General features: G+C 38.5%; 1 protein-coding gene across 1 annotated transcript in view; it reads left to right on the forward strand.

Annotated features, from left to right (window-relative positions):
- TRHDE (thyrotropin releasing hormone degrading enzyme) overlaps positions 1–25,855 on the forward strand; it is a gene marked incomplete at both ends in the record, with an annotated part of 409,908 nt that overhangs the window by 129,760 nt on the left and 254,293 nt on the right. The window contains one exon of the mRNA XM_079715341.1: positions 14,559–14,685. Within this exon, the coding sequence (XP_079571467.1) occupies positions 14,559–14,685 (127 nt within the window). The remainder of the gene's footprint in view (positions 1–14,558; positions 14,686–25,855) is intronic.

Consider the following 25,855-nt stretch of genomic DNA (forward strand, 5'->3'; position numbering starts at 1 on the left):
TAGATCTACTTAAAGCAGGAAAGGAGAAAAAAGAAGCAAAGTAAAAGCAAGATGGATAGCAAACATTGAAAAAGATAGTAGAACAGAATAGGAATCTATCTGTAGCTATATCTATATATCTGTCTACACTAAATTTACCTATTAAAATATAGAATGAAAAAGTTTTTGTTTTAGTTTAAATAAATTGAACAAAAAATTGGATAAAGAAGTAAAATATGATTCTATGCTTGACAGAAGATGCATCTTAAATATAAAGCCCACAATTTTGAATGTAAAAGGAAGGATAAAGTCAGTGATATTTGATGAAATATATTTTAAGGCATTCACATTATTGAGGCTGAAATTATAAGAGGATTTCACCTGGAAGACATGAACCCGTATGCACCTAATAATATTGACTCAAAGTATTGATATACGAGGCAGAAGTTGGCAGAACTATAGATGGACAACCAAATCAATGGGCTTATGGGAGATTTTAATATCTTTCTCAGGAACATAAGGCAAAAAACCTAGTAGAGATTTAGAAGATATAAACAAAACAATATTAATCTCAATATATTTAGAACCATTTACTTAAAAATTAGTGGTTAAACATTGTTTTCAAGCATCTAGATCCATTGCTTAAAAACTTCGTTAATTACTGGTCTAGAAAAAATCTGAAGAAATACCAAGAATCTGTCAAATGGCCCAGGCTTTTGGCAGTAATGTTAGATAGGAATAATAAAGAAAAGTAACCTGGAAATCACATACATTAGGAAGTTAATGACATACTTCTAAATAATTTATGGGTCAAATAGGAAGTTATGAAATATTTAGAAATTAATGAAAAATGAGAACACTGCTTATTAAATTTCATAGATGCAAGTAAAAGCTATACTTAGAAGGAACTTAGAGCCTTAAAGAATATAGTATAAAGAGCCTTAAGGATCATATTAAAACATGAATGATTTAAAATTCATCAGTTGATCATTTTATTGAAACATTTAGAGAAATAACAGTATAATGAAAGAATCAGGAAAATAATAAAGATAAGATTAGAAATCAATGAAATAAAAAACTAAGAAATAATAGAAGGCTTAATGAAACCATAAGAGAATTCTTTGGAAAGACTATTAGGCATACCTCTGACAGTTTTAATCAAGAGAAAAAAGAAAGTACAAATATTATTAGAATTGAAATAACTCTAGATGGAGAGATTTCAAAAATAGAGAATATTATGGAGAAATTCTTTCTCATGCTTTTAAAACTTAGATGAAATGCATAATTTTAAGAAAAATATGAATTATCAATAACCATAGATATAGTGAATCACTAATCAAAATCTGTCCTCACACAAAACCACCAGGTTACACAGTTTTATAGGTGTGTTTTAGTTAAAACACTATCTGGGAAAAGGTAAATCTTAAACAAACGAAAAGCTTCCCAACATATCTAAGTAGGTTACCCCGCCCCCACCCTCACCCCAGGAAAGCAAACGGTTAACACTAGAAAATTTATTATTATGATTCACTACCCTAATGGAACACAGGAAAAAAAGAAGAAAAATATCATCTGAATAGATACGATGAAAGCATTAGAAACATCCAGCACTATTCATGACAATTCTTGGCAAACAATGAATAGAAGGGAATTTCCTTATCTGGCAGCAAGAATTATATTTGGTAGTGAAACAGTAGAAGCATTCCAAATAAAGCGAAAAATAAGATAAGGATGCCTTCTTTCACTGCTTTTTAAAAAAATTTGGCATTGTTCTAGAAATCTTGACTGAGACCAGCCAACACAAAACAATGCAGAAAAACTATTAGAGTTATTTCAGACAGTTGGCTAGTTTCAAAGTCATTTTACTAAAATCAGTAAGTGGCTACTTTCAGAAACAATAGATTAGAAATATGATTTTTCAAATCCCATTCACAGTGACAACAAACCATAAGGTATCTAGAAGTAAATCTAATAGAAGATGTGCAAGGCTTATATGAAGGAAATTGATAAACTTAAAGATGGGATAAAGACTGAAATAATCAAGAGATATTCCATAGGCATGGGTGTTAAGATCTAACATTTGAAGGTGTCATATTAACATGCAAATCTAGTGCAATTTATCCAAGTCCCCAAGAGGATTTTTTTGTGTAAATGTGGAAAATGATCCTAAAATTCATATAGAATAATAAGGAAGCTTTGAAAACAATTAAGGAAAAGTACTGGTCTTATTAGACCTCACAGTTGATTACTTATTTATTTTTTTGAAAATTAAAAAATTTTATTTTTTGGCTGCATTGGGTCTTCGTTGCTGCGTGCAGGCTTTCTCTAGTTGTGGTGAGCAGGGCCTACTCTTTGTTGCTGTGCATGGGCTTCTCATTGCGGTGGCTTCTCTTGTGGAGCACAGGCTCTAGGCACTTGCGCTTCAGTAGTTGTGGCTCGTGGGCTCTAGACACAGGCTCAGTAGTTGTGGTGCACGGGCTTAGTTACTCTGCGGCATGTGGGATCTTCCCGGACCAGGGATCGAACCCATGTCCCCTGCATTGGCAGGCAGATTCTTAACCACTGTGCCTTTAGTGATTCCAGAATGTGCTGTTGGCACAGTGACAGACATACTGACCAACAGAAAACAATGGAGATCTAAGTTTGTATGAGAACTTTGTATATGGAGAGAGGCATTATAAATCAGTTGGGAAGGCAGGACTCTTCAATAAATAGTACTGAGACAATTGATCATCCACACAGAAAAAAATAAAATGAGATCACTATTTCCCATAAATACATTCTGCATGGGTTAAAGCTCTGACTATGAAAAGCAAACGTTTAAAAATCTTAAAAGAAAATGTAGGAAAAAATATTTTTTGACCTTGAAGGTGATGAAAGATTTCTTTAAAGAGACCCAGAAAGCAGAAACCCTAAAGGGAACACTTGATATTTGACTGCATTAAAAGTAAAACATTTTATTTGATCAGGGACATAATGTATAAGACTAGCACAGACTAGGAGAAGATTTTTGTAAATCATACACAGGCAAATGACTACGGTCCAGAATACACAAAGGACTACTATGAACCCTGAGAAAATAGGTAAATGATCCAATGGAAGACTAGGCAAAGGAACAGGGCAGTTTGCAGAACAGGAACATATAAGCCAATATACACTTGAAATGGTGATTAACACCTGCATTACTAGGATGATGCAAATTACAACTAAAAACCAGACACCACTTCATAACCGTTGATGAACATACATTTCAAAATGTATGGGGATGTGGGGAAGCTGGGACTGTCATACATTGCTGGTGGGATGTAAATTGTATAGCTCCTTTGAAGAGAAATGGGTCATGCCCGTTAAAACGCAGGACAATTGTAACATGAACTGAAAGTCTACTGAAGCCTGTACTTCATGGCCACGGTTAATTCTGGAGTGGGGGGAGGGGCGTGGTGAGAGGGGGGTGTATTGCCTCAATGGAAGGGTAATGTTCTACATGGTTAAAAAACATCTGAAGCAAATGGGGAAAAATATCCACATTACTTAAATCTGTTAAGGGTATAAGAATAATGCACTTTTGTACTGTACTTTTCTATATGATTTCTCTATTTTGTAGTTTCTTTAAAGAAAGAGTTGAATGGAGAGGCTTGAGGACTGAAATGAAAGTTTTCAGGACGCTCCTAAGTAGCTCTTCCTGGAATCTGTCTCCACGTTGCTTATATCCTTACTTATTTTATATTTTTACTCAAATACCACCTTCTCAGTGAGGCTTTCCATGGCCTTTGACATTTTGTAACTCCTTCTGATTTACTTTAATGTTGAACACTTATTACTATTTAACATGCCATATATTATTTGTATTTATTTGTATTGTTTACTATTTATAGTGTATTATTTGTAGCATTTATTTGTATTGTTTGTATTTATCCATCTTTCCTACCAGGATATAAGCTTCCATGGTAGGGATTTTTATTTGTTTGGTTTCCTTCCTAGAAGAGCACCTGGTACAGAGTAGACTCTCAATAAATATTTATTAACTGAGTGAATGGACAAAGGAATTCTGAGTTCTGACCCCTAGGTAGTGGAAGGCTGCCTGCATCATTGAAAGATCCACAAGAGAGGGTTGGTGCAGGAGGGATGCTGTGTTTGAACTGGATGGTGCTGAGTTGGAGGAGAAAGTGGCCTACATAAAAGTAAGGTCAGCAGGTTGCTGGAAAGCAGGGAATAAAAGGACAGATGGGACAAAACAAATTGAAACTGAATCCAACTGAGCCCTTAGCTCCTGTATTTACAAGTAGATGTTCTTGGGTGTCAGTCTTGCTGAAGAAATTTGGCCAGGCATAAAACGGATGGCTTAATAAGGAAATTCTCTACATTTATTCTATCTCACTAAAAAAAAAAAAAACCTGCAATTCAGTTTACTACAAAAGATGTACTCTATCTCAGAGAGGGATTAAATGCTACCGTTTTATCTATGGGGTGTGACAGTATTAAACAACTTTTACTGGTTTCCAAACATTGGATCTGACTCATCTGTTGTTTATAGTTTATTGTGCAGGGGAAAGAAAGATTAGTTTTTTGAGTTAAAAATAATAACAGTCATGTTGAATGTATCTTCATTGAAGACTTTGATGTTGAAAGAGATTTAAGTAATAAGGATATATATGTTTTCCTGTGTGTTAGGCTTTTGCTAAATATTTCTTTCCAGTCTTGAGGCTTGCTTGCTGTGGGGCTGAATGAACTAAAGGTTCTTAGGTGACTCTAGGCCAGTAGTTCTTCAATTTTAGTGTATATATAATTCAATTGGTAAGTTTGTTAAAATGAAGATTTTAGGGCCCCATGGAGAGAGGTGATTCAGCATTTCTGCAGTGTATTGACCCAGGAATCTGAATTTTAAACAATTACCCCAGGTGATTCTGCTGCAAAGCATAATGAGACAACACTTGGATAATTATTGCTGTAGATGATTCTTTTACTCAGTCGTTTCGCTTTTGTGTGTGTGTACCATTACATGCAATAATGTGTTATGTGCTTGGTAATAATATATGTAAGTAAATCATTTGTGCCAACATTAGCAGATTGAAAGCTGTAAATAATTATGTCTACAACAGAAAGAGTGGCACACAGAGAAGTACAAAATAAGCTCTTATATGAAGCTGAGGGGGCTTCCCTGGTGGCGCAGTGGTTGAGAGTCCGCCTGCCGATGCAGGGGACATGGGTTCGTGCCCCGGCCCGGGAAGATCCCACATGCCGTGGAGCGGCTAGGCCCGTGAGCCATGGCCACTGAGCCTGTGCGTCCGGAGCCTGTGCTCCGCAACGGGAGAGGCCACAACAGTGAGAGGCCCGCGTACCACACACAAAAAAAATAATAAAAAAAAAAATAAATAAAAATGAAGCTGAAAATCTAACACAAATCAGTGTGTTAACTGGCATGAAGATAGAAAAAAGTTATACTAGCTTCCTATTGCTGCTGTAATAAATTACCAGAAACTCAGTGACTTAATGCCATACAAGTTTATTCTCTTCCTATTCCAGAGGTTAGAAATCTAAAATGAGTTTTAACAGGGTTGAAATCAGGGTGTTGGCAAAGCTGGTTCCCTCTGGAGGCTCTAGAGGAGGATCTGGTCCTTGCCTTTCCAGCTCCTAGAGCTGCATGTCTTGCATTTAGTGATTTATGAGCTCTTTCTCCTTCTTTGCATCTTCAGATTTCTTTCTGCTTCTGTCATCCTATTGCATTCTCCTTTTCTGTAGTCAAAACTCCTTCTGCCTCCCTCTTAGTGGAACATTTGTGATGACATTTAGGGCCCACCTGAATAATCCATGATAATCTCCTCATGTCAAAATTCTTAACTTAATCACAATCAAAGTCCCTTTGATAACATTCACAGGTTCTAAGGATTGGGACATGATACCTTTGGGGGGTAAGGTCTGCCTCCTGCCCTTGTACCACCTGCTCCAGTCACGCCAGCTCCTTCCCCATCCCCCTTGGAGCCTCCTTTTTATGTTTATTGGCTCATGCATCTAGGTTCTGGCTCCTTGTTTCTGTCAGAGTTCTGTGTGTGTTTATTTTCCTTTTTCTTTGCAAAAAACCCAGTATCTTCCGAATTTTAAAGAAGACTAATATTCTTGGGCTTTTAGCTTCTTGTTTACAACATCCTTCCCTCTTTGTATCGATGTATTTTTCTTCTACATAGTGTCAAAATCACCTGCTCCCTTCTGCCCGGCTTGTTTTGTTTTATTGATTTGTATGAAGAACCCCCAAATCAAATTATATTCACATAGGCGAATTAATTCAGCTGTAATGGTGGAGAGTTTAGTGACAGCACATCATTGTTTTGCAGTTATTAAAGAAAGGGACTGATTTTTTTCAGTTAGGTGAAAGGAAAAGTAAATTCGTTATTGTTATTAGAGTGAAATTTGAAAGCCGTGAAATAATTTCTGTGTCTTCCAAAGTTCTTAATGTACTCTTTCAGTATGAACTTTTCTCAGAGAATAACTCTGGCAAGCCAGAAGGTTTATTTAACTTAACATACCAAACTACAAATGTCAAATCAGAGCAAATGTTATTCAAGTCTTTATTTAACAGGTGTGCTAGTGCTATAAATTTTTTTTTCCCTCTGCTGTATGGTATAACTACACACTGTTTCACATAATTGTATAGCAACTACCACAATTCATTTTTAACACAACAAATAATTAAAACAGTCTAGAAGAAAGGCACTAGAGAAATTTAGTTTCACTGTCCTTTAAAATGACTCAGTGACTATAGAAAAACTTCTTTTCAGATTCTTCATCTACATAATCAGAATTCACTGCTGAACACCATACTGATTCTACAGGTATTTTGTAAAGATAAATAAGAAAATCTGTGAAGTATTTTAAATTATTAGAAGAAAGTCTCCAGAATTATTTAGTGTAAAATTTTATAATATTTCTGACAACTGCATGTGTTTACTTATTTGCATTATATTACAATTGTATATGTATTTTTACTTTTCCTTTGAAATCTTTAATACAATGAAAGTAGAACATTATACATAAGAATTTGAATAGTTGTTTACTTCTCTTTACTTCCATGGTTCTCTGTCCCTGTTCTGATGAATCACCATCTCTATGGAGAGAACTTCTTTGAAGAGCCATTGTAAATTTGGTCCACACTGATTTTCTCAATGATTAGACTTAGTTGCTGTATCTCCCCACTGGACTGCAAGCTTCTTGAGAGAAGAGACCATGTCTCTTTTGCTTACCTTTGGACAGTCAGCGCATGACCATTAATATATGCTCATTAAATAGTAGCTAACTAACTAAATATCCCATTGATGATGTCACTTAACTGTCTTTGATGTTCTAATTCTGAGTTGCACAGCTATCAGAGACAGTCAGTTTGAACTTATCTAAAGTTTCCTACCATTATGACTCCTTTCTAAAGAATATTCTGTCCTAATAATGGCATATATCTGACATCAGTGCCACCTCTCCTACCCCTAGCAGCACAGATGGCATTTCACAGATCATGGCACTTTCTCCTGACAAGTGTAGATGTGGTGTCAAGTTTCCTCCTGACATGTCCTCTAAGAAGCCACTCTCAGTTGTCAGAATAAGTTGAAACTTAATTGCCATCCCTGTTACTGTGAGAAAGTGAGATGACCAGTGGGATTGATGGTATCTGCCTTTAGTATTTTCCCCCTTCTATGATCAAAACACAGTTGACCCTTGAACAATAAGGGGGCTAGGGACACCGACCCCTTGCACAGTTGAGAATCCATGTATAACTTTGGACTCCCCAAAACTTAACTACTAAGAGCCTACTGTTGACCCAGAAGCCTTACTGATAACAGTCAATTAACACATATTTGATATGTTATATGCATATCTACATATATTTTATGCATTCATGACATACCTTACCTTTTTAAAAGTTTTTTGATATTTCTAGACTATGTGGTTCATGTTTTTTTTTCAACTTGTTGCAATCTCCAAAAAATTTTCCAATGTACTTATTGAAAAAATTTCGGATATGAGTGGATCTGTGCAGTTCAAACCCATGTTGTTCAAGGATCGACTGGTCTTAAGGTCCTATAAAAAGATAAAACAAACATACTTTAAGTATAGAGCATCCATGAAACTACAGAGTAAAGGCCACTGGGTCAAACAGAAGCCCCCTAGGAATACCTATTTTGGGCATTTAAGTTTTCTATGGGATCAAAAATATGTAGCTCCTAAACCTTAGCTCATTGCTGCTGTGTATTCCCACAGTGGTGGGGCCATAAGATCATTTTTTTCCAAGGCCAGCTTCTTCTATTTCATATTGGCTGGCTACTATAGTTATGTCTGTCTGATCAGTACCAAGTTCATGGACAGTTCAGGGAAATAAAAAGAGGAACACTCGATTAAAGGATGGAGAATGACGGCTGAGTAGTTGGTGTGTATTTTCAAGGGAAGCAAAAAATGTCAAGGAGTTCAACTGAGTGAAGATTAAAAACAAAAACTTTTCATTATTTTCTTTTCAAAATAAGTAGTGACTAGATGAGAACAATTTACGCAAATTAGTGATGCACCAGCCTCTCAGGGTTAATATGATATATAGATAATGATAAACTATTATCCCTGGAAAGAACTCTGAACTGAGACCCAAAGAAGTTAACAGACTTTCCCAAGTTGACAGTCGTTACTGAGAAAGCTGAGTGTCACATCCCTGTGTGCCAGTTCCTAGTATAATGTCCTTTCTACTGGACCTTAATGTGCAGTTTGGTTTGTATTGGTTGTAGGAAGAAGCTACGCAGAGGGAGAGATAAAGCCTGGTTAGCAATTTACATTTTCAGAGCTGGGCTCTTATCGTGGAATGTCAGAAGAGCAAGTGAGCAGGTGTAATAAAATTATCTTTCATTGCTTTTGAGTGATAACTCTGTTTTTGAAGATTTAGTTTCTGTGTTATGATTAAGTAGAACCTAGTTGCTCTAAAAGAAGAAAACAACTGTGATTTTTTTTTCACAGTATAAAATAGATTATTGCACAGCCAACTCTTGATTAACAACAAAGGAATTATCCAGTTTGTGAAATATTTTAGACTTCCCCCACCCCCAACCCCATCCTTCAGCTGGTCTCACTTGTTCCAACTGGGCACTGGAGTGAGACAGGTACAGATAAGGTGAATGATTGTTCATTACTAAGAATGTGACTACAATTGTCTTTATTTGGTAACTAAAGGACTTGTTCAATAGAATGTTAGGACCAATTGAATAAATCTCTCCATTTCTCTGCATCCCTCCTGCCATCTCTCCAGTCCAAACCACCGTCAACTTTCACTACAATAGTCTAACTTATTTCCTTTGTTTGAAATAAGTCTAACTTATTTTCCTTTGTCCCTCCTCATCTATCATCTATACAGCAGCTAGCGTCATCAATTAAAACTTAATTCTGATTCTGTCATTCTGTGGCTTAAAATCTGTGACTTGCCTATGCCTATAGGAGTGAATTAGTATTCTACCATCTGGTTTACAGGCCCTTCTTTAATTTGGTTTGAAGTTTCTCTTTACGTATCCAGTCTTACCTATCACTATGTATCTCTTCACTTTTCTAATTTTATTTCTCTTGGACGTCTTCACAAGCATCCCCCTATATCTCAGTTCACCTGGTATAGGTCACTGACGTAATCTTTCTGACATGCAAAAGTAACTTTATCATTTTCTGGCTTAATATCCCCCCATGAATTACCACCAGTATTATAATTAAGTCCTACTATTTACTGTTGCCTTTAAAATCACTTATCATTTGGTTAACATTGTTGCCTTAGCACAGTGACACATTTGTATTGTTAGAATTAATAGATAAAAATCTTTGCCCTCATGCAACTTACATTCTTAGGAAAAAGGCAGTCAGAAGCAAAATGAATAAGTAAAGCATATCTTTTGTTAAATGGTGATAAATGTATGGGAAACAATAAAGCAAGGAAGGAGAATAGAGAGTCCTGGGGTGGGAGGGAGGACAGCTCAGAAAGCAAAGATATTTGGAAAAGTATATCTAAAGGAAGAGAGGGCATGAGCCGTGGAGATATCTAGGGGAAAACTCAAAGCCTTGATGAGAGAATCTCTCTGGCATGTTTGAGGAATGCCAAGGAAGCTAGTGTATAATTGGTGTAAGGTTAGTGTGGAGCAAAATGGTAGGAAATGAGACAGAGAAGTAAAGGGGATTAGGTTTTTATAGGGATTTGGGAGCCCTTGTAAAAACTTGGACTTTTACTCTAAATGACATGGGAAGCCACTAGAGGACAAAAAGAAGAGTGGTATGATTTGATATTTATTTATTTTATTTTTGGCTGTGTTGGTTCTTCATTGCTGGGTGCGGGCTTTCTCTAGTTGTGGTGAGCGGGGGCTACTCTTCGTTGCGGTACGTGGGCTTCTCATTGCGGTGGCTTCTCTTGTTGCGGAGCATGGGCTCTAGGCACGCGGGCTTCGGTAGTTGTGGTGCATGGGCTCAGTAGTTGTGGCTCGCGGGCTCTAGAGAGCAGGCTTTGTAGTTGTGGTACACGGGCTTAGTTGCTCTGCGGCATGTGGGATCTTCCTGGACCAAGGCTCAAACCCGTGTCACCTGCACTGGCAGGCAGATTCTTAACCACTGCGCCACCTGGGAAGTCCCTGATATTTATTTTAATTGGAACTTTGTTGTTGTTGTTGTGTAGAGAAGAGGCTGAATGGAGTAGGGGATGAGGCATCAGTAGGAAATTAGAGCACTCATCCAGGCAAGAAATGAAGGAAGCTTGGACCAGGATGGTGGTGGTGGGGTTGTGAGAAGTGATTGGATTCTAGGTATATTTTTAAGGTAGATCCAAAAGGATTTGATGACCAGTTGAACCTGGGAGTGTGAGAGAAAGAGGGAAAACAAGGATGGTTTTGAGGTATTGGGCTTGGGCAGCTGGATGGAAAGGCTTCAGGAGGAGCAGGTGTGTATGTGTGTGAGTGTGTGTGTGTGAGACAGAGAGACAGAGAGAGAGATTGGGTATTTGGATTTTAGACGTGTTAATTTTGAGAAGCTTATTAGATATCCAAGTGGAGATGTCCAGTGGGCAGTTGGAAGTCTGGAATTATGGGGTAGGTCTTCAGCATCTAAATAATATTTATAACCATGGGACTCGATGTTGTCTTTAAAGGACTGAGTGTAGACCAAGAAGTGATGTCTATGGATTAAAATCTGAGATTCTCCAACATTAAGAAGTCAGAGGGATGAGGGAGAGGATGAGGATGAATCAGCCAGGAGCCTGAGAAGGAGTGGTCAACCAGATAGAAGGAAAGTAAGATAGAAGCCAAGTGAAGAAAGTGTTTGAAAGAGGGGAAATGATCAACTGTGTCAAATGCTGCTGATAGGTTAAGCATGTTGAAGACTGGGAGCTGACGGTTGGATGGTTGGATTTGGCATCCTGGGGCCATAAGTGGTGCTGATAAGAGCAGTTTTGGTGGAGTAGTGGGGATGAAAGCCTTGTTGCAGTGACTTCAAGAGAGACCAGAAACAGGGAGTATAAATGGGCAACCACCCTACTTATACCTATTGTCTCCGGGTGTTAAGTGCTCCTGTTCACTTTGAAAGTATTCTAGTTTGCATGTTAACTTACATGTTAATTCTAACTATATAGGAAACTCTTTCAAGGACCGTTGCTGGAGGAACTGTGGTCAACAAAGATTTTTCTTAAACATAGTAAACGATACAGAGTATGTGTTTGCTGATGAAAAGGATCCAGTATGGAAGCATAAATTGGTGATACGGGAGATAAAGGGGAGAATTTTGAGAATAATGTCTTCGGAAAGGCAGGAGGGGTAGAGTTTGGAGGGTTTGGCCGCGGGTAGGAGCTCAGTCCTTTGTAACGGGAGTTCATTCCATTGTACTACAGGAGTCCATTGTAATGGGAGGGAAGGCAAAATGCAGTTACATTTCTCACGTTGTATTTTGCTGTTGATTTATTTGTTTGTTTCTCCACATATTGTGAGCTTCTTAAGAGCAGTAAGAGTAAATGTTTTGTTTACTTTCTGGCAGGAATTTTTATTGTTCTATTTCTACTCTCTAGTACAATGCCTGGCACACAGCAGGCGTGCAATAAATGTCTAAATGAGTAAATGAAGACTCTGTACTAATCATGTGTACATTTTATCTTCTCACTCAGATTGGATCATTTCCATCAAATCTTGACAACCAGATTGATTTAATTGTGCTTCTCTTGTCTGGGCCTACAGATAGCTTGACTAACAGGTAGAGCTGATTGACAGGAATGGCTGTGTTTCTACTAAAATTAATGATGCTCCTTGGGAGTAAAATCAGTGACCTTTTGCTGCATTATTTTGCAGTGGTCCATAAGGTTTTAACATGAATTTACTATTTACTTCACCTTGAACCTTCTGAAAACTATCTGTTCTCCTCAGTATCCACTTGGCACTCATGGCTTACCATTCATATGGCATGCATCATTATCTGTTATTATTATCTAATTTACCTTTATTAATGGGAAGTTCTTTGAGAATGAGGATTACATTTTCATTGCTTTTTGTTCCCAATAATACTTTGTACCATCTGTGGTTAGAGAATATGTCTTCTTCATCACTTAAAAATGCTTAGTCCAGGCCCTGGTGCAAAGCAGATGCCAAATAAATATTTGTTGAATGAGTGAATTCAGGAATGAATGATTCTTGTCTGTGGTGTATGCTACTGGTGCACAGGCCAGATCTCCTTTCCTGTCTGGTGTGCTTATCACCCAGCTCTCACTCTTTTGCTTCTAACAGTTCACACCTGACCTCTTCTCCCAAGGACTCTCCTTGGACCACAGGAGCTGCATCATCCAGATCCTTCAAGAACAAGTGCCTGGGATTTTATGGCTTCTCCTGGGTAACCAGTATCCAATGACTGAGATGCAGGAATATGGAAGCTCTCTTACCTCAAGGCAGCACAAACTCACCAGTGAAATTTACACTCTAGAGCTCCCTGTAGGATCAGGCCAAGGCCAGGACTTCACTTGAAATTACACCCTTGCTTGGCTTTTTATGCTGCCTTATATTGTTTTCCTTGCTCCCTTGTAGGCTTCTCCTTGAGAACACACTCATACTTTCCTTAGGGTCTGCTTTTTGGGAACTTAAGACATTGCATGTTTGTAAGCAGTTGACGTCAGGGGTAGGGGGTCCTAACCACTGTCTCTCTGAGAGTGGTAGTTTCTGCAGTTGCAGGTTGTGTCTCCTGACAGTTTTTGGTTTTATAGTCCTGCCAACCAAAACTGTAGGCAACTGTGAACTACATTTCGTTTGGTTGTCAGATGGGAAGTCGTTTTACAATTTCAGTAAATAATTATTATTGAATTCAGTAAACATCTTATTGAATTACAGGTCTTTCTAACAAGGTCAGAATGTGTTTTCCTTGACTTTTTGCTCTTTTTGATTATACACATCTCTGTTGTCTTTCTTTAAGCAAGAATAATAAAGAGTTAATTATATTATCGATTTTTATATGATTGAATACAGCTCTCTTTTGTCTTCCTGTTGAATATAAAGATCCATTTCTACACACCAAGTAAACCATTTACTTTTTTAGTGATTTGCAAAGAACAGAAACTCCGTTATCTGTAAAATGGGATTGGAAGTAATGTGTTTTAGAACTGAAAAGCACTTTAGCAACCAGCTGGTGGCTAACACCTTCATTTTATAAATGAGAACACTTGAGACCCAAAGAGGTTAAGTACCTCCCGGGCTCTCCGCTGCTCCACAAAATACATATTTCTTATTCACAGAATTGATATGAGGATTAGGGACCACATCTGTGAAACACAGATTTAGCCTTTGGAAAGAAAGATACCAGATAGCTTTATGAAAGCTTTAAGAAAACTAATCTCATTTTAACCTTTTTTGTACAATTGTTAGTTTTTTTCAGTTTTTATGTTATTTGCCTCAGGCTCCTTTTTGGCCAAGGACTAGATAATATACAATGCTTGATTTGAAAATCAATATTAAGTATCCAGATTGTGTTAGAAATATGACTTACTTCAGCTGGTTTTGAAGCCAGGAACGGTTGCAGACAGCCTTCCAAAATGGCAATCATTTATGTACATGAAAAGTTTTCTATCCTACTTTGCATATTGGGAATAAGGACAATTGGATAGTTGCTTCCAAAGAAAAGAAGAAGCATAAATTATTTTTTTGTTCAGCCTGGTAATACTTCCAAAGCTTGTTGCAATGGAACTTTAACAAACCATGAATTTTCTCTCCTGCCAAGACACCATATCCCGCCTGCTTTCAGCATAGTCAGGACACCGTTATACTAATCCACCGTACCTTCCTATCTCTAGCAAGCACATGTAAGTGATAACTTTGAATATTTATTTTGATGCAATATAAATCTTCTCTATGTCAACTTTTAAAGCTGGGAAACTGTGACTTGCTCAACTTGGTTACTTTAATTGTTTAAGTTTGGTTCTTTCAGCCACAGCATGCTTTGATATATGAACAAGAATGCTGCTTAATATTCGTCGTATTCAAAGTGATTTGTGTAGGCTCATATATGCAGGGAAGATAAAATTGGAGGATCAAAAGGCTAAAGTAACTTTTCTGTATATTTTTAATTAGGTACGCTTATATGCAAGACCTGATGCTATCAGAAGAGGATCCGGGGACTATGCTCTCCATATAACAAAGAGATTAATAGAATTTTATGAAGACTACTTTAAAGTGCCCTATTCCTTGCCAAAACTAGGTAAGAATTTTCTTGGTTATTTTATTGTAAGGGCTTCTTGAAGGTGGAATTTCTTCTTCATGCATTTATTTGAGACATCCAGAAACATGAACATTCTAAGGGTTATATTTTTAGAGAAGATGAGCACAGAAAACAGTTTCTTCTGAAGAGGTAACATAAAATTCAGTGTTTTTAAGTCTTGCCAAAAAGTGCTCATAGGAATTAAGAAAGGCATTATGTGAGTTTAAGGTTCCAGAAGATAACCCAAATAGCTAATTTGTTGAGTAAGCACTACAGAGGGGTGCTTGCCAACATCTTGTTTAATCTTCACAACTGCTCTGGGGGTAGGTACTGTTAGAACATTTTGCACATAAGGGAATTGAGACCTGGGAGTCTTTCATTTACTCAGACAGCCAGTAAGAAAAGGAGTTGGGATTTCAAGCTAGGGCTTGATGACTCCCAGAACTATACAGTATTTTACACTAAGAAGCCACTCATTGATCAGTTTCTGTTTCCTAATTCTCACATGTCAGCCCTGAATGTATGAGCCATCCATTAGATTATTTTTGTTCAGTCATATTTTGAGTACACAGTTACAGTAAATAGAATAAAAACAAGAGAGGAGGAAAATTGCAATGATGGAGACTGTTCACCATGAATATGTTTACATTTCATTCTTTTACAAAGTGAGTAGGTTCAATAATTATTTGTTGAATGAGTACATGAATGAATTTTGGTATCCTAATTTGCATGAAGCTGCTGCTTTTACGGGGAGTGAACTGTGATGCTCCAGGAAGTTAGAAAGGGTATATCTATACCCATTAGAAATGCTGAAGCTATTTTTTCTCCTCAGAAAACCTGTTTGGAAATATTAATATCACAACCGTTTGTTCTTCCCCCCTCCTCCCCCATCCATTTTCCTTCGCAGGAGTGTTGTTAATCAGCATCCACATAAAAGTTATCACTCATTGACAAAAATAAAGTGCTTACCTGGTCAAAAGTATTAGCGTTTGAACCGCAGGTTCTTGTCTCTGGACATGGGCCTATTTCACTAAAGTACCTGCCTGCTGTGTAGCTTTATTGGTCTTATAATCAGTGATTCAGAAAGTAGATAGAATAGTTGATATTGTTATCAGTGGGTGTAGCATACAGTTTTAATGAGTGATATTACAAAATTCTGAGGTCTTTTGAAACGTGTGCTCTTAGAATCCCTAAGATTTTCTTTCAAATTTCTAAACAGAATTTTATTTCAAATAGGATCTATGTTTTATTTTGTTTTGTTCTTCCTTCTTTATTTTCCCCTCTATATCAACTTCCCTATTAGAATCTGTTACACTGAAATCTCCCTGGTAGGCACCCAAGGCAGAAAGGAAGACCTGACTTCGTTTGCATGGGGGTGACACTGTTCTCTACACCAGGTAAAACAGGATGGGAACTTCCCAGCTTGACCCTAATGTAAAATTCACGAGTGCTTATGTTGCACGTTCAGCAAGAGAAATAAAATGTGAATCTTTGTCCCCTTCAGACCAGTAATTAGTAGAGGAGCTCAATTTATAACTTCAGGGGGTTCCATGTAACTGTCAGCTTGCAGCAGGAAGCATTTCTGTTCCTCTCTTTCACTCACAATTGAACTATGCAGTCTTTCATCTGTAGAAAAGAGCTTTGTTCACTGTTACTATTACTTGTTAAGCTACCTTATGGTGTATATAATTGAATGATTTGACTAATTCCAGCACACTGCGTTTTATGTATCTAGTGGAGTTTCCACACCCCCTGCACTTTGTAAAATTTCTCTTGAAGTTCTACTTATTTAATATACCTTTAAATATTTAGAGCTGTATGTTAATGGATTTATAAATATACTTTCTAAATGCTCCCTACATAAAAATTCCGAAGCACAGAAGCATTTTGACAAATCCTTACTTTCTACTATACATTACAAATTATATTTTCAATGAATTCTATGGACATTAACTCAGTCTTTGTAAATGATGAATGTAGATGTATCCTAGGTATCAGCTGTATCTGCCTTGACTTTTTAGATCTAAGATGGTTTCCAAGGCACCTATTCTTCCCTCCCTCCCCCTCCCTCCCTCCTTCCTTCTTCCTTCCCTCTTTCCTTCCTTCCTTCCTTCCTTCCTTCCTTCCTTCCTTCCCTCATTTATTTAATAACCATTTATTGAGTACCTCACATATGCACTTTTCTATGTCATTGGGAGGCAGCTGCAAATAAAAGAAGGCAAAAATCGCTTCCCACCTGGGGCTTAACATTCTATTAGGTAGAGCCAGACATTTAAGCATTTAGTGATACATATAGCATGTCAGATGGAGATAAGTGCCATTAAAAATAAAGCTAGAATGGAGGATAGGAAGTGTGCGGAGCACATGGGGCATGGGGAAAAGGATGGATGTTTTAAATGGGTGAACATGGAAAGCTTTATTGGGAAGCTGACTTTGGGGCAAAGAACTTAAGGGAGTGAAGGAGTAAGTCAAGTGGATATCATGGGACGCGGACTCTAGGCAGAGGGAACACAGTGCCCAGACTTTGAGATGGGAACTTTGTTCACGTATTTGAGGAACAGCAAAGAGGCAAGTAGGACTGGAGCAGAGTGAGCAAAGGGGTGAGAAATAGGAGATGAGGTCAAGGAGTAGTGGGTAGGTGACAGATTCTGTAGAGCCAGCAGGCTGTGGTAAGGACTTTGGTTTTTTTATTGTTGTTGTTGTTTTGTTTGTTAGTTTGTTTTTTCGGTACGTGAGCCTCTCACCGCTGTGGCCTCTCCCATTGCAGAGCACAGGCTCTGGACGCACAGGCTCAGCAGCCATGGCTCACGGGCCCAGCCGCTCCGCGGCATGCGGGATCCTCCCGGACCGGGGCACGAACCCACGTCCCCTGCATCGGCAGGCGGACTCTCAACCATTGCACCACCAGGGAAGCCCTGTTTGTTTGGTTTTTTTTGGGGGGGTGGTACAATGGAGATCTATTGGTCAGTTTTGAGCAGAGGTATTACATAATCTGGCTTCTGTTATAAAAGGGTCACTCTTGTCAGTAGGTTGAATACACTGTAGGGCCATGGTTCTCCACTGAGGGGTGATTCTGTCCCTCAGAGGCACTTGGTAATATCTGGAGGCATTTTGTTTTTCACAACTCAAGGGGGACTGGTGGAGTGTGTACTATTGCCAGGGATGCTGCTAAACATCCTGCAATGCACATGACAGCCTCCTACAGCAAAGAGTTATCTAGCCCAAGATATTAATAATGCTGAGATTGAGAGATCCTATTGTAGGGGAAAGGGCAGAGGCATGAAAACCAGTTAAGAGGCTACGGTAAAATTCAGGGAAATTTTGATATTGCTTGGACTAGGATATTAAGTGTGAGGTAGTCAGAAGTGGTCTAATTCTAGGCATATATTGAAAGTAGAGGCAGCAAATTTGCTGATGAACCGGATGTGAGATTTGGGGGAAAGAGACGTACCATGAGTGATTCCAAGGTTTTGCGCCTAAGAACTAGAAGGATGGAATTGCCATTTACTGAGAGAGAAGGATTGTGGAAAGAGATCATTTTAAAGACTGATACGGGGCTTCCCTTGTGGCGCAGTGGTTGGGAGTCCGCCTGCCGATGCAGGGGACACGGGTTCGTGCCCCGGTCCGGGAAGATCCCACATGCCGCGGAGCGGCTGGGCCCGTGAGCCATGGCCACTGAGCCTGCGCGTCTGTAGCCTGTGCTCCGCAACGGGAGAGGCCACAACAGTGCGAGGCCCGCGTACCGCAAAAAAAAAAAAAAAAAAAGACTGATACGTCTATTAAACATTTAGGTGGCAATTTGATGTCTGTAAGAAACTCAAGTAGACAGTTCAATTGACAAATATGGAGTTTGGCTGAGTAATCCAGCTAGAGATATACATTTGCTGGCATTTTATGATGTATAAAGCTATGAGGCTGGATGGGATCACCAAGGCTGTGAGAGCAGGTAGAAAAGAGAATAGGAGGGACTTCCCTGGTGGTGCAGTGGTTAAGAATCCGCCTGCCAATGCAGGGGACACAGGTTTGATCCCTGGTCCAGGAAGATCCCACACGTCGCAGAGCAACTAAGCCCATGTGCCACAACTACTGAGCCTGCGCTCTAGAGCCCGTGAGCCACAACTACTGAAACCTGTGCACCTAGAGCCCATGCTCCACAGCAAGAGAAGCCACCACAGTGACCGCAATGAAGAGTAGTCCCTGCTCGCCGCAACTAGAGAAAGCCCGCGCGCAGCAATGAAGACTGAATGCCGACAAAAAAAAAAAAAAAGAGAATAGGAACCGTTTAGCAGTTAGAGAGATTAGGAGCTGGTAAAGGCTACTGAGAAGAAGCAAGTGATTAAGGCACTGAAGAAACAGGTATATTAGACGTTCTGGGCATTTGGTGAAGAAAGTATTTCACAGAAAAGCAGATGATACATTGTGGTAAGTCGAGATGGATGAGGACTGAGAATTGACCATTCACTGAGGCTTCACCGTGTTACCTGGGCAAGAGCAGTTTCAGGTCAAAAACCTGATGGGTGTGTTCACGAGCAAACGGGGTGGATGCTGCAGCTAGAGACAGTGAGTACAGATCACAGATCAGCATTTTTGAAAATTCCCCATGGGGAGGGTTCTGGAAATAGAGGGAAGGAGAAATATGTGTGTTCTAAAAATGCTCACTTCTTGAGAAGAACTGTTTCTGTGGACAGATCACATCCTTACCTTACAGGTTGTCCCTGTCCCAGATGTCAAGGGAGTTGTGGAACTTGCCTCTTTTTTTTTTACTTGCATTAGGAAACCCCAAACAGACCTCCACCAGTTGGTCTGACTCTACTGGTGCTTTGCGGGGATGTGCGCATATGTAAATGTCAGGGCATTACATTGCAAAAACCCCAAACAAACCCTTAAAATGTAATATTGAATCCTTCTTTTCTTAAAAATCACTTTGCTGTTCTGTCATAAACTCAGCAATATCTGCTCTCTTTCCCAATTTTTTTTTTCATTTCTAATGCTGAATAGTCTTAACTTTCTCTGCCATTGTATCATCTTATGCTAGCTCAGCTCTAAGGATTTGAGTTTCCGCTCCAAGTAGTTTATCAGAGTAGTTCCCTAAGAGGAATTCTGATGCTTGCAGCTGGGACAGTATTGATTCTCCTTGTTGCATAAGGATATTCCTTTAACATTTTAAAGCCCAAATAGGCAGGAGGGTATGCTGTGTAAGGATTTGTTTTTAAATCTCTCCATTAGGTAATTAAAACTATTAGTAGGAGGTTTGTAGAGATTTTCTCTTTCTTGTTGTTAAGTTGTAATGTGAGGTATAGAATCTACTTGATACAGTACAGCAAGCCTTTCTATAGCTCTGTGCCCTATTTTCATGAGAACTCTCTGAGGCATGGAGGTTTACTTTAAAAGAAGGTTGTTATTGACTTATAATTAACTTATCTTTCCTCTTATCCCCAAAACTTACTGACCACAACTACAAAAGCAAATGGATTTGTGTTTACTAAATGTGGGCCACTCTTAAGGGCTTTCTACATTCTAACCCATTTAATCTTTATTACAGCATTTTGAGGTAGTGGCTGTTAATTTCTCATTTTCCGGGTGACGAAATTTCGGCACTAAGTGACTAAGTAATGTACTCAGATCACACAGCAGGAATTAGTGGATTTATAATTCAAACCCAGGCTCTCTGGCTCCAGATTCTTGGGATTCTGATGAAACAGATTCCAGAAACTTTGAGAATTCAGAGATTAAAATATGGGTCACCTTAATAAACTAGGTAATCTGATTGCTAGAGGAATAATGTAATAACTATTTTTGTTAATTTCATATTGATGTTAAAAAGTAATATATGGTCCTTATAGAAAATTTGTTAAAAAAATAAATAAGCACGTCTTATAACTCATAATCTCATCAATCAGAAGATATATTAGAGTATTTTAAATGTTTTTTCATGATAGCTTTTTTTTTAATAAGTCAATTAGGTGGCAGATAAAGTGACTCAGATTTGTATTGGAATATTTTGCTATTCATCCTATTTAGATTTCAGTTAATTATAATCGTTTTCAGTTTTCTTTTGCTGCTACTTTGTAAATCAATACGTTTCATAAAGGAGTTTGCTTGATTGCTTCTTTTCAGGACACCATGCTTTTATGAAGAATTTGTTACTTCCTTGGCACAGTGCTGTAATTGTAGAGGGAGCACAGGTATTTTGTAACAAGAATTTATGGCTTCAAGGAGGTTGTGATTTCGTTAAGGAGAGAATATGATATTTACAGGAATTAATGGATTAGGGACTCACACTATATAGAATATAATCAAGCTCCAAAATTTTGTGGGGCAAAAATGTAGAACCATATAGTTAAGAATGTGGGATCATTGCACAATGCTGTAGGCATGAAAGGGACATAAAAAGAAGCCTTATCTTTACTAAAGTCCTGAAAAAAGAAACAAATTTAATCAGAGGTGGAAAAGAAAGGGGAGAAATGATTTTGAGAATTGTGTGGTGGGGAAAGCCATGGATACCTTAGGCTCTACGTATCATGTTGATGGAGTCTATCTATTTTTCTATAATGGAATAAATAAGCTATGGGATAAATTGCCCTATTGAAGTTCATGAATAAGAGAGGCTAGCTTGAATGACTAAGTTTTGTTTAAGCTATAACAGATCCATTTCTTTATTGTGGTGATTATGATGGAGGTGATGATGATGATGATGATGTTGATGGTGATGATGATGATTTGCTATTTGCAAGTAGTAAAGCTTTGGAGTTTTCTCTTTCATAAAATATTTGTATTGACTGCTATACATTTCACTCTCTGTGGTTATGTATCTTTTTTCTTTAAGTAATGAGTATATTTGTTGTTTTTAATTTGAGGTGATAATCATATAATACTATTCTCATTTTAATTATACATCTCATACTTGAGTTATTATTTGAGGCTTAATTTTTTTAAATGATGACTTTTCTTACCTTCCTTTTGATTAGGTAAATATTGAGTACTATACATATGTTTTGTTGATAGCCTCAAGTTAACACTGCTTTTTGTTTTTTTGAATTTTATTTATTTTTCAAAATTTATTTATTTATTTTTGGCTGTGTTGGGTCTTCGTTTCTGTGCGAGGGCTTTCTCTAGTTGCGGCGAGCGGGGTCACTCTTCATCACGGTGCGCGGGCCTCTCACTGTCGCGGCCTTCTCTTGTTGTGGAGCACAGGCTCCAGACGCGCAGGCTCAGTAGCTGTGACGCACGGGCTTAGTTGCTCTGCGGCATGTGGGATCTTCCCAGACCAGGGCTCGAACCTGTGTCCCCTGCATCCCCTGCATCGGCAGGCGGACTCTCAACCACTGCGCCACCAGGGAATCCCAGCACTGCTTTTTAAAATAAAATATCGGTCTTCCCCGGTGGCGCAGTGGTTGAGAGTCCGCCTGCCGATGCAGGGGACACGGGTTCGTGCCCCAGTCCGGGAAGATCCCACATGCCGCGGAGCGGCTGGGCCCGTGAACAATGGCCACTGAGCCTGCGCGTCCGGAGCCTGTGCTCCGCAACGGGAGAGGCCACAACAGTGAGAGGCCCGTGTACCGCAAAAAATAATAATAATAATAATAAAATAAAATCTCTAGAAGCTCTTTATATAGTCTGGTCTAATTATGTATAATGTCTGTTCACTCCCAAGATGCTTCCTTCAACCAGAATCCCTAAAAATATTTGAATATACACTGGACCTATTTAATGATGTGGTTTCTTGGTGGAGACTAACATAAGGATCTCTGTAGGTTAACATTACTAGTGCATTTCTTAGGAAATCAGATGAGGCAGTTCTTTGCTTTCTAGTTTACCAGGTACTTTAGAGAAATAAGTTTCTTCAAATGACTATCCTTTTCCCCCTCTTTGGAATCAAATAACTATAGTCTCCCAATTTTATGACAGTAATTTATTTCTGAAAAACCCTTCATGTGGTGATTTTCTTATCAACCCAACAGTTATCATGTCTTTTAATGGAAAATATTTTTTATATGTTCCTAACCTTCACTCTGATAACCATTTGTGCTGAAACACCACCAAACCCTTTTAAAACAGACACAGTTACTTCAATATTTAAGAAGTATTTTGACACAATTTAGCAAGGCATTTCCCCCTGCATTAATTATTCTATAATATGGCCATTTAACTGTTCTTGTTAAGCTGTTTTGCAGCTATTACTATACGCTTCCAAGATTGTACTAGCAAACAAAACATATATATGATGCTCAATGTTTATAATATTCAGTTACTAATACAAAAAAAAGAAATAAATCAATGAAAGCAGTGCCTTTTAGTGGGAATGATGCATAAGATTATTACTACTATAAACTAGCAAACCACAAGTACACGGGCTGGAGAGTTTTATGCAACACAATCCAGCTATAGAACTGAATTAACTAATTAATTCAACAGCATTTATTGAGTAGTAACTATGTATATTGTACTCAGCAACAGTGGCCTCTTCCACGAGAAGCTTGCAGTCTAGTTAAAGAGAAGTTTTTTATTATGTAGCTAGTTTTTGCCAATGTTGTTACTTGTTCAGTTTGTTCACTGCCCTCCTCCCTCCTTCTCTGGTTTTAAGAATTTCAGAGCTTCACAGCTTTGGATTTACTCCTAAGTATATTTTCACTAACTTAATCAGGGTTTTGTGAAATATTGTTTATCCTGAAAATGAATGCAACTTTAGAAAGCGCTTAACTTAATCAGGGCTTATTTATAGATGCCTCCAAGGCACTGTTTTACATATTCCAACAGAGGTATTTGGCCCTTACAGCTTTACCATTAAGCTAGGAAATAACTACTTTCAACATTTTCCTATGTAGTCATTGCACGAGTCTTGTGCCATATGCTCTGCTCTCTTTCCTATTAATATGGGTCGAGTGGTGTTGGTCCAGTAATGGACACCTCCTGCTCTTGTGCACCTGATCCCATCCTCTCTCATCTGCTCAAGGACATCCCTTTAGCAATTCTCTCTTCTCTTTCCTGGATCTTCAATTCTCCATCTTTGTTGGGTCTTTCCCCATCAGCATTAAAAACATAGTGCTATTTCTCTCAGCCTAACCACACACATGCACACTGACTGCAGCTACTATACCATTCTCTCCTTTATTTTACAGCTAAACTGCTTAAAAGTGTTGTCTGTCTCCACTGACTCCAGTTTCTTGCTTTCCCTTGTCTCTTGAGTGCACTCTACATCAGGTTTTTGCCCCCAACACTATACTAGAACTGCTCGTGTTGAGTTCAGTAATGCTCTACATTGCTAAATCCAATGGCCAATTCTCAGTCTTCATCTTGAGCTGTCAACAGCATCTGACACAGTTGTTCTCTCCAAATCCTTGACACACATTTTTCACTTGTCTTTCAAGGCAACACATTTTCCTGTTTCGGGGGTTTGTTTTTCTTTACTGGACATTCTTTCCAAGTCCAGTTTTTCCTCCTCTTCCCCTCTCTAGCTGCTTAATACTGGAATGCCCCAGGACTCCGGTTTTGCATCTCTTCTCTTTGATACCTATGTTTGTGGTGCCCTCATCCAGCCTCATGGCTTAAATGCCATCTGCTGATGCTGGATTGCCAAATTTACATCTCCAGCCTGGTTCTTACTCCTCAGCTCCAAACTTCTACATTCTACTGACTATTTGATAGCTACATTTGGATGCCTAATGAATATCTCAAATTAACATGTTCATATTTAGCTTCCGACATTAAACCACTATCTTTCTCCTTCCATAGTTTTCCCCATCTCAGTAAACGAGAGCTTCATTCCTTCAAAAGTTGTTCAGGTAAAAAAAATCCTTAGACTTGTAGTGTTTTTCTCTCATGTTACTCATCTGAACCATCAACAAATCCCTTTGGTTCCACATGCTGAATGTACTTGGAGTCTGATCACTTCTCCGCATTTCCAAAGCTACTACTCTCATTCTTGCCTGGGTGAAGAGTTCAACCTCACTGAAATGTGAAGTTAAAGTGGTATGAGCGCGTGAGATACTTGACTTTACTGAGTTCTTGGGAAGGATATTGGACTTACCTGGTGATGTTGCACTCCTGCTCAAATGTTCCAGTGGCTTCCCATTAATAATAGAGTAGAATCCAGAATTCTTCTTTGGCCTGCAAGACCCTTGAGGATCTGGCCACTTGCTGCTACTCCAACTTTACCTCCTACTTCTCTCCTTCTCACTCTCTCTGTTTCAGCTCCAGTGCCATCCTTGTTTTTTCTCCAACATACCAAGCATGTGCCAGCCTTGGGTCTTTGCATTCATTCTTCCCTCAGCCCAGAACAGTTTTCCTTCAGATATGTGCATGACTGAAATATCACCTTTTCCAGTGAGGTCTTCTTTGATCCCCCTACTTAAATTGCAGCCTTGCCAATCACTTCCCATCTCTCTTCCCTGATTTACTTTTCTCCATAGCACTTTCTATTATCTTCCTTAATATGTATTTTATTTATGTTTTATTTTATTTATTATCTGTCTCTAAGCTACCTCTCCTCCTTTGCCAAATGTGAATGTTCTATGAGAACAGACATTTTTTGTCTGTTTGTCTTCTGCTCTATTCTCTCTGCCTAGAACAGTGCTTGGCCCAAGGTAGGTAATCAATAAGTTATAGTTGAATGAATGAGTAATCTCTGTCTTCTTCCTCTTTTAACTATCTTTACCACACTAGAAAGGGGAAAAAGGCAAAGCTTTGGCTACTTGGTGAATGAAATAAAATATGATTTATTTTTAACAGAATAAACAAAGAAATAATGGTGATGTTCATTTAAACTACCAAGGAAACTCTTTTTTTGGTAAATACAAGTGAAAGAGGTGAAAGTTGAATTAGTTATAGTTGCAGCCACTTTCCGATTAGAATTTATGTAAAGGAAATATTTGGTGAAAAATGGGTGAGTTGATACCAAGAAGAAGTATTGAGCTTTTGGTTTATTATCTTGGTGACTCTAGACTGAGGCTATTAAGAGGCCATACTTTGTACCTGGGATAATTTTGCAATCTGAAAATGAAATAAGTATCTAGCTGTCTATGAGCTCTTGTTGTTCTTTGAAATGAAAACAACATTTACTCATGGATTTGATAACGTTGTTAAATACCTGTTATATACTAGATACTGTTCTATTAGATACTGAAGAATCTGCAGGTAACCAAAGAGACAACAATCCCCATCCTCACTGGGC

Source organism: Hyperoodon ampullatus, assembly GCF_949752795.1.
Source record: "Hyperoodon ampullatus genome assembly, chromosome: 11".
NCBI lineage: Eukaryota > Metazoa > Chordata > Mammalia > Artiodactyla > Ziphiidae > Hyperoodon > Hyperoodon ampullatus.